The sequence below is a fragment of the Palaemon carinicauda genome, chromosome 30, assembly GCF_036898095.1.
Source record: "Palaemon carinicauda isolate YSFRI2023 chromosome 30, ASM3689809v2, whole genome shotgun sequence".
Taxonomy (NCBI): Eukaryota; Metazoa; Arthropoda; class Malacostraca; order Decapoda; family Palaemonidae; genus Palaemon; species Palaemon carinicauda.
The window spans coordinates 65047414-65058427 of record NC_090754.1 but is presented as its reverse complement, the minus strand read 5'-3'; the positions used below and the strand labels follow the sequence as shown (position 1 = coordinate 65058427).

The 11014-nt window shown below is 35.1% G+C and overlaps 1 protein-coding gene across 1 annotated transcript; it reads left to right on the top strand.

Annotated features, from left to right (window-relative positions):
- The first annotated feature begins 730 nt into the window (after positions 1-730).
- LOC137623589 (uncharacterized) lies at positions 731-1264 on the top strand. Its single transcript, XM_068354421.1, has one exon. The coding sequence runs from the start codon at positions 731-733 to the stop codon at positions 1262-1264; it is 534 nt and encodes a 177-aa protein (XP_068210522.1).
- The last annotated feature ends 9750 nt before the right edge of the window (positions 1265-11014 follow it).

Here is an 11014-nt window from a genome sequence, read left to right as displayed (position 1 = left end):
GTGAATTGCTGGCAGTGTACTTGGCTGTCCATCACTTTAACCACTTCTTGGAAGGTACGCCTTTCATCAATTGCACAGACCACATGCCTCTGGTACACGCCTTCACTCAACAGTCCAACGTCTGGTCCACCCATCAACATCGATATCTCTCTTCCTTGGGTGAATAAAACTGCACCCTTCAACACAACCATGGGAAAATTGCTGATGCCTGTCAAGAAAAGCATTGGCCAAAATTAATATGGGACTAGATTACAACACTTGGGCATAAGCCCAATGAAAAGATCTACAGTACCAAGCATATAGGTCATACAGCACATCCCTTTGTTGGGAAGATGTCCCTGTCGATGACTCAGTCACCTTCCTCTGTGACGTCAGGACTGTTAGACCTAAATCATGGGTACCTGCTCCCATGAGCCAATAGGCATTTGATTTCAATCGTGGACTTTCACATCCCTCGCGCCGATCTACTGCACAGCTACTGAAGACAAAGTTCATTTGGCACGTCAATACTAAGGATGCTAATGCTTGTGTCCACACCTACGTTCATGTCGACGTTGCTGGGCCCCTACTAACATCACAAGGACTATGTTACATGTTCACCGTCACCGAGCACTCCACTCATTGGCCAGAAGCCATTCCCATGAAAACTTCAATGTCTGCGTCATGTACATATGATTTACTCTCAGGATAGGTAGCAAGATTTTGTATACCTAATTATATTACTTTTGACATGGGTACCACTTCTACCTCTCAATTGTGGATATCATTAGCAAATCTCCTGGGAATCCCTTTACATCAGACAACCTCCTACAACCCTGCTGTCAACGGAATGGTTGAATATTTTCATTGCGCCCTAAAACCAGCTTTGATGTCCCACTACAAGGACTACAACTGGTTTACCCAACTTCCCTGGGTCCTCTTTGGACTAAGGACCACTCCTAAAGACACCCTGTATGTCTCAGCAGCTGAAACGGTATATGGCCCGTTGGACCCCTCTGCCGGATTTTTTCCGTCTGCAACCTCTTCTGACAATCTCCAGCACCAACGTCACGTTGTGGGAAGATTTATTTCATGCTGCCAGACTTACAAGCCCCCAGCGAAGCAACACATGGCGACAGATTTGCACAAGCCATCGCACGTCTTTCTGCGCAACGATACCATCAAATCACTGCGAATGCTCCCTTTCGTGGGCCCCTTTCCTTGTGATCTGATCCGCCGAACAACGAAGGGGTTCGTACTGAAAATTCGTGGCAGAGAAGACTGAGTCTCCACTGATTGCCTTAAACCTGTGTATCTCTGCAAGATGACCCACCTCCAGTACGCCTCTCAAGAGCAGGGCGCCCGATTTTACGGTATGGCATTTTTTAGGGGGGGGGGGAGCCATGTACCGTATGTGTGTTTTGATTTTCTTATCTCATCACTCGCTTTTCCCTGCATTCTCTTTCCTCAGATCTAAACAAATTTTGCTTCTCACCATTCCATGATCCCTTGATTTTAACTTACACAGTTATATCTTTAACATCAAGTTAAAGATATAACACTGAGAATAAAATCTATTTAATTTTTTTGTTTCTCCATTTCGGATACTTCATGCTCCTTTTCTACGTTCCTTTTTATAAAATTTTTTTTTTTCATGATTTTAAGACTATTCTTACAGCAAATCCCACAAGCACGTCTCTTCTGTCAACCCTTGTGCCTACTCTCTTCGTTTTAGCATTGAAATTACCCAAAACCAATGTAAATTGAGTTTTATGTTTTTCATAGATATCTCCAGATCTCCATAAAAAAGTTTCTTTTTCTTTCACCGTATCGGATGTTGTTGGTGCATACATTTGAATGATCTTGAGTTCATACGTCTTATATACAGTGTTATGTATGTGTGTGTGTATGTATGTATATATATATATATATATATATATATATATAAAATTTATATATATATACACACACACACACACACACACATATATATATATATATATATATATATATATATATATATATATATATATATATATATATATATATATACTGTATATAACCAGACACTTTCTCTTTATCATATAAGGGAGATGTGTGTATAAAGCTTGAAAACACACACACACACACACACACACACACACATATATATATAGTATATACACACATATAAAGTATGAGTGTGTGTCTAAAGCGGAAAAACACACCTTGTCATGTGATTGTCAATAACAAACAAGGTCAGGTGTAGCCAGGTATTGAATGTACGAATATACGTTCTTCATCCAGCACAAGGCTCCGTAAGTGTACTAGTCCATAGCAATCTGGGATAAGGTGTGAGGGCAGCAACCCCATCTCTCGATACCGATTGCACTTGAATTTCGAGGGACAGCAGGCAGAAAGGATATGTATTATCAATATTTTAATATTATTACTATTATGAGAGAGAGAGAGAGAGAGAGAGAGAGAGAGAGAGAGAGAGAGAGAGAGAGAGAGAGAGAGAGAGAGAGAGAGAGAGAGAGGCATAAACCTCATAATTACCACACGTGCTTTCTCCCATGAACCTGACTAGTTTATTATGAGAGTTGAAATTACATCAACAGACGTTACCTGATTTTCGCGGACATAAATTTTAAGTGCCAGCGCCTGGAGACCAAATAAACCCATAACATTCTGCTGAGTTATTACGGATAGTTTCAGTCTAGTCCTAAATTAATTCTTTTTTATATGCTCATAGGAGATTTTCATTTCAATAAAATTGTTAATATCATTGTCCTTCTATCTCGTTTTCTTTTCTGAGATCCTAGTATTCAATGACATTTTATCTCTACATAGGAGGTTCTAGATTTATCTAGATTCTTTCAGGTCTGGGCAGGATAGAGGTGCAAGGCTGTATATCCCACTGGGCTTATAAAATAACAAAAGGGATCAAGAGTATCTGCAGTTCGTTTCAACCCCAGTGAAATAAATTAAAAATAATTCCACATCCAGGAAGTGAATAGTTTGGACAACTAAAACTGGCGATTCGATTTTTCCTTCCTGTTATCAAGCAGTACCAAACAAACTTGGCTGAGTCCCCTCGTCAGGCAATATAGAAAGATGAGAAGAAAAATCCCTTCTTCCTTGATTCCTTGATATCGGCTACCTCCCAAAATTTGGGGAAGTGCCATGGTTGATAGATAGATGATCAAACTAATGAAGCGGTATTTTGGAGGGTGGGAGTTGGGAGAGAGCTTTTAGCTTCAATGAGAGGTAGGTAAATGTGGTTTGTGGGTCGCATAGTGGTAGACAAGAATTAGAACATCTCTGTCACTGGTAAAATTGATGGAAGGAGGCCGAGAGGAAAGCCTAGACAAAAATATATGTATGGATTGATGAGAATGACTGTTACTGCAGGAAGCCGGAAATAAGAGAGAAATGGCAAGCCATGATTGCATACGTCCTTTGGGATATGGCACCTGAACGATGATCTCTGGCAAATTATTATTATTATTATTATTACTATTATTATTTTTATTATTAGGAAAGTTACAACCCTAGTTGGAACAGCAGGATGCTATAAGCCCAAGGGCTCTAACAGGGAAAAACAGCACAGTGAAGAAAGGAAATAAGGAAATAAATAAAGTACAAGAAAAGTTACGAACAAATAAAATAAAATACTTTAAGAATAGTAACAACATAAAAATAAATCTTTCATATATAAACTATAAAAATTCAAAAAGAGGAAGAAGAATGAGAGAGAATAGTGTGCCTGAGTGTACCCTTAAGCAAGAGAACTCCACCCCATTAAGTTCGGATGACAATGAGCTTACTTAAAAAGCTAAAAGTGCTGGTACCAACTAGACCTCAAAAACTAACATAAGTTGTATCGCTTCTGCCGCAAAAAGGCATTATCTTTTTTTATTGGGGGGGGGGGGAGTATTTATATGGATTCAACCGAAGAAAAAACTTCAGACAGTACATTTCGTATATATGTTTATTATTTCATTGGCAATGTTTCAGAGGCAGTAGCCCTTTATCAGTATATATAGCTAGAACACTGTACACTACAAGGTGATAGAACTAGCCTTGTTCCAAAAACTGAAAATGGTTCATGCCCATTCAAGAATTTCTTTCTCCGAATGCGTCAAATAATACAACGCTTCTATTTAAGGTTGAACGTTTTCCGTACTTCTGATTATATTTCTTCACGTCACTTCTTTTCTGTCACCACTTGGAGTGATAGAAGTTGCAAAAGACGATTTCAGCTAATGAAATCGTCTGACATCGTTTTGAGGCAGAGCAGAGTGCTTAAAATTTCATGAATGAATGAAGATGAATGAAATGAAAGATTAATGGTAGAATAAAACTTAGAACAAATGTGCAAAGTATTGAAATTGTGCCTTTGCAGTCTCTTCAAGGTTGGGACTTTATCCCTACTGAGGGATCCCATGTTATAGAGGCTACGGTACCGCCTACGATCATAGAACAATGGTTATAAAGGAAACATACAATAATGGAGATATTAAGCGCCACCGCAACCACAAAAAAATAACATTACAAAATTAGAAATATTACCGAATAAAATGCAAACTGGATGATTCTGTATACATGATTGCAGCGCTCATGATTTTCTTTACAACCCTAGTCTTAAAATACGCTAATAATTGCTAATGCAAAGACCTGATATTTTGCCTTCCATAAAATCCCAATCATGTTGCAAGATTTACATGGTCGAGTTAATGTTCTGTGTGGTATTGCCCAATATTGCAAAATGATTGATCGTATTTCAATATCACGAAAATATTCAAATCAATTAATGTTGAACATTGGAGAGAGAGAGAGAGAGAGAGAGAGAGAGAGAGAGAGAGAGAGAGAGAGAGAGAGAGAGAGAGAGAGAGAGAGAGGTGCATTATTATGCCGAAGGCAATCATCTTTCCCCTAGTTTGCATTTTGGCTTTCGCAAAGGCTTTGGAGCATATGATAGCCTTCTTACAATTTCAGTCTCCCTTGATTGAGGATAGTTTGTTCGTATTATTGGGCTTAATTTCATGGCTACTTTTGACCATTTTAATCTTGAGGCCTTTAAACATAACGGATAAAAGTAGGTAGGTCTTTTCTCAATATCATCATTCAATTTTTAAATTGCAGTGATTGTATGATTTAATCATAATCATTTCAATTGTAAAATATATTTGTAACATTATATTTTACAGAAAAAGAACGTTAATCCAATTACGGATAAATATTAGGAACATAAGTTATTGCCCAAAGTGATGATTGTTTTGTTGGGCATTGTGGGAGACGAGGTGGGGGGGGGGGGGGGGGGGTCAGTTGCCAGCCGTCATTTTTCTGTGTTGACAACTTGACAGGTGTCATTTGGCCACCCGGCCAGGTGTCCAAACGTAGGCAGATTTCTTTTGTTTATTTCTTTGAAGAGGTGTACGTCCAGAGTGTACTAGCAGGGGTGATGTCCAGCGCTCTACCGTTTAGGGATATGTGAGAACCGGATATGGAGCGGCAAGGTGTAAGTTACTGTACTGATATGTCACATGTTCATATTCATGATGGATTTGGAAATAATATAGTTGGTTATGTTGTGCCTTTTGTATTTTGTTATGGATTCAGTATTATTGTTTTGTTTTGTGTACACGAATCTATTTACATTTAATATTGGATTTTTAGGAATATTGCTGTGTTGCATTGGATATTTTATTAGAATTACATCTTGAGTCCATCTGTTTAACAGTTTGGGGATTTGTCTTGACTTGTTAACTTGTCAACAGGCTGAATGTTACTCAATAAAGTATTCATGTGCCACTTAATGACGTTATATATACCCGATCCATACAGTAGATGTTAGTGGAAACAATAGTGATTAAAGAAATACAATACCTGGTGTTCCTCAAGATAGTGTTCTCGGCCCATTACTTTTCACACTATATATGCTGGATATGTAATTTGATCTAGAAAACAAGTTGGTTGCATATGCAAATGATGCTACTCTCTTTGCTTCTATTCCATCACCTGGTTGTATACCTGTGGTTGCTGAATCACTTAATAGAGATCTAGCTAAAATTAGTGCATGATGCAAATTATGGGGCATGAGGTTGAACTCTAACAACACAAGTACGATTGTAAGTAAGCCAAGAACAGTCCATCTTCGACATCCACTAGTTTGTATTGCCAATATGTCTTTAACTATATACAACTCATTTAAAATTGTAGGTGTGAGTCTTGATTGCAATTTTACTTTTGAGAAACACAATCAGTCTGTTTCTCCTTCAATTGTGCAAAAAAAAAAAAAAAAAAAAAAAAAAAAAAAAAAAAAAAAAAAAAAAAATGCGCAGATTGAAAAGATATTTTAAGATTTTCGGTGATCAATTTATCCTGAGAATTTTTCTAATCCTTTCATTTCATTATTCTGCTGTTTGGTTTTCAGTTGCCCACTCTCATCTCAATTTCTTGAACGAAAACTTGCGGTCTATTAAACACATCATCCCTGAGCAGGATATCAATCTCTGGCACTTTTGTTAGGTTAGTTATAATTTTTGCATAAGATTTTTAATAATTCTGAACACCCTTTACATTCACATATTGATAAACTATACCATCCCATACATAACACTGTCTTGTGTTAGAGTTCTGTTGCTTGAGGGTACACTCGGGCACACTATTCTATCTAATTTCTCTTCCTCTTGTTTTGTTAACGTATTTATAGTTTATTTCGGAAATATTTATTTTAATGTTGTTACTGCTCTTGAAATCTTTTATTGTCCCTTGTTTCCTTCCCTCACTGGGCTATTTTCCCTGTTGGGGACCCTGGGCTTATAGCATTCTGCTTTTCCAACTAGAGTTGTAGCTTAGCAATTAATAATAATAATAATAATAATAATAATAATAATAATAATAATAATAATAATAATAATAATAATTTTATCAGTCTCACCTTCTTCATCATGAGGCTCCATACAATACGCAGTGGCCAAACCCTTATCCCTGAAGTGGACAAGACACGGCTGTATTTGTTGCTCTTTCTGTTGTTTTGTTGTATATATACATACATACATGTATATATATAAATATAAATATATATATATATATATATATATATATATATATATATATATATATATATATATATATATATATATATATATATGTGTGTGTGTGTGTGTGTGTGTGTGTGTGTGTATTATACGCAAACTAAAAGCGAGAGACACTGAAATACATTTATTGGCCAAACAACGACTTCCAGAACACTCAATTCTGGCTGATTTTAGTTCATGTGGATAGCGGCGACTCTCAACAGTCAACTAAAAAGTGGTAGCAATATTGTCTTCTCAGATCAAAATTTTTATTTTACGATGACAAATGGATCAAGAATCAATCAATTAATGACCCCTAAGCTATGAGAGAGAGAGAGAGAGAGAGAGAGAGAGAGAGAGAGAGAGAGAGAGAGAGAGAGAGAGAGAGAGAGAGAGAGAGAGAGAGAGTTTGTAACGACTGATACTTCTTTATAGATTATTCATCGTGCAAACCTCAAAGGAAAAAGTCCTTTAATAATTCACTTAAAATCCTTTTTGATACAATAAAACAAACAACAAAGATTAAAATTTAAAAATGTCTGACAGTTATTGAAATTATTTTATATGAAACAACCAACGGATATTTTGAGAACCACTGAACTTTTTTTTTTTTTTTCCAATTCTCTCCACTTCATAAATATTCAAACATAGCACTCAAAATGCTACCTGTTTTCCCATGTGTAACTCACATTGAATTGTACACACGAATCTTAAAACATTTCAAATATTTTCTTCCTCATGAACATTCTAAACGGAAATTATAACTGCGTATGTATATAAAAGTATGTTTAAAGGTTTGTCTGTACTTTTATGAGGAAATTATTGCGCTCTATTACTTTCGAACACTTGAGAATAACTTCTACATTTGTTTCGCTCTGTTATAATGAACACCTGGGGATTACACATTTCCTTGCCATGTGTGCTGCGAAACATTACTCATACAAAGTACTAATTTTTTAGATGACATTCATATCATGTTATTAAATCTTTTGTGATATCACTGATATGTCCTGATAATAAAACAATTTATGCAAAATGTGTTAAGAAGGAAAAATATAGCAGTCATTGAAACGGCTGAACAACTCAGACCTCTCACTCTCCCATATCTTTTTCATTTTATATTACACATCAGTCAGCGAACTGGTCGAAGTGAACATTTCAGAGGAGGGTCTATGCTTTGTTGACTAAGCTTTCACAGGTATATCACAAAAGTGCGTCCAAAATTTATGAAATTCACTTAAACTCTTTGAGAAAGAGTGCAATTTCAAACTTTATGCATAACTGCTTTTCATTGTTCCTAGATCATTTTTTCTTGAAGCTAGTGCTTCTTTATTTTAAAGATTACTTTTATTATGACAATACTCAATATAATTAATATTTTTTGATGCAACGAGAAATAACAGAAAGACAGATAGTCCGTCAATATTACTTTATAGTTTTCTTTACAATAAAAGAATAATTCATTTACCAAATAAATGGAAAAAGCTGACCAGAAACATCGACCCCACACAGAAGTGGGAAAAGATGTAGACAAAGACGAAAAAGTTATTAGTGAAGTTTTGCGACAAAAAACCATAGATATCAAATGATACTTGGGATACTATAAAAAGGAGACAAAGACAGAAAATGTTGTAAGTTTTCGACGACATAATGAAAATTACAAGGTAGAGCATACTAAATATTCCGGTATTGATAGAGGTCAAAATAAAAGCTACGAATGACTGGAGAGAATATTTAGACAGGAAACCAGATGAGGCTAACAAAGCTATGAATTCAGGGAGTGGCAATGGTGTAAGAATTGCTCATAGAATTATTAATGAAATCTCTAAGGGGAAAAGAAGGAGAAACATGTACCCATCATAAAGAGAGATGGATCTGCTATAACAACAGAAGATGAAGAAAGGCAACGTTGGATAGAAGACTTTAGTGAGGTAATGAATAGGAGATATGAAGAGAATAACTGGATAGATATACCTGAAGCTGATGAAGACCTTGATGTGCCCATGAATGAATTCAGTGTTTGAAGTCGAAGCTATCATTAAAAAAATCTAAAGAGATGGAAAGCACCTGGATACGATGGAATAACTGCTGAGATGATATTAACCGAAAAAGATCTCTCGGAATACTTACAAAGTTATTTTGTATAATGTTGCGTGAAGAGGCAAAACCTGATGAATGTGAGTTAGGAGTGTTGGTGAAATGGCAAAAAAAGGAGACGTGATGACTGCAATAATTACAGAGGCATACCACTTACGTCAGTTGTTATGCAAATATATAATATGGTCCTTCTAAAGCGACCTACGAGAAAGATTGCCGAGAGATGAACAAGCCGTATTTAGAAAAGGTAGAAGTGGTAATGACCAAATTTTCATTTCAAGATATGTGGTACAGCAATGCGTACATTATAGAAATCCACTTTTGATGGCATTTGTGGACTATGAAAAAGCCTTTGATAGTGAGCACCGGCAAATTTTGTGGAGAGTTCCTCTTGAATATGTAAATTCTATTAAGTCTGTTCATGAGCATAGCAAGTGCAAAGTTAATGTTAGTTGAGTCCTATCAAATGAATTTCCAGTGAACAGTGGAGTATTCCAAGGGAATGTGTTTTCACTTATGTTGTTTATCCTCCTCATGGATTTTGTAAAGCATAGAACAGTTGGGGATGGTGGAGAGGATTGGACTGGATTAATAACAGGAAATTAGCTAACCTAGAGTATGCTGATGACGCTGTTCTTATTAGCCGAACACCACAGGACTTGCTAAGCTTGCTTACCAGAATGAATGAAATATCACATGAGGTGGGGCTCAAGATAAGAAGAACAAAGAGTAAGCAATTGAAGATGAAATATCATTAGAAGAACAAAGGATTAATGAAGTGGAATAATTTAAATATTTAGGAACTATGATCTCCAATACAGGATCTTTAAAATTTGAGTTTAATGAAAGACTGAAAAAAGCAAATAAGACAATGGCTAGGTTAAGTAAAATTTGGAAATAAAATCGCCTGAAATTACATATAAAAATCAGACTATATATCAGTTTAGCGAGATCGATGTTACAGTATGGACATCAGTCGTGGCATGACAACGAAACAACATCCAAAAGATCTGTTAAGATGTGAGAGCAAAGCCCTTAAAAGAATATCAGGAGTTGAATGGCACGACAGGATTAGAAATGAAACTATAAGAGAGATTACTCGAGTGCCATATGTGGATGAGATAATGGTAAGAGGTAGATGGAGATGGTTTGGGCATGCTCTTATGCACTCTCCAAGAGAGATTAGTACACCAAATGTTTATCTGAGCTCCACAAGTAACTAGAAGAGTTGAGAGACACAGGCCTACATGGCTGAGGACTATGAAGCGTGAAATCAGAGATGATGAATGGAAAAGTATTAATTTAAGATAGAGACGACTGGCGTAATCTTACCGAGGCTCTTTTCTTCAATAAGTGTAGGAGGAGATGATGATGATATATATACAGTATAAATATATGAGTATGTATGTATATGTATATATATATATATATATATATATATATATATATATATATATATATATATTCATATATATAAATATATATATATATATATATATATATATATATATATATATATTCATATATATACATATGTATATATGAATATATATATATATATATATATATATATATATATATATATATATATATATAGATATAGATATACTGTATATACACAGTATACATATATTATAAATATAGATATAGATATATACAGTATATATTATATATATATATATATATATATATATATATATATATATATATATATATATATATATATACATTCATATATATATATATATATATATATATATATATATATATATATATATACATGCATACACACATATACATACATACATACATATATATATATACACATATATACACAACAATGTAAAATCCTTCCTTTTTAATTGATGTCAACA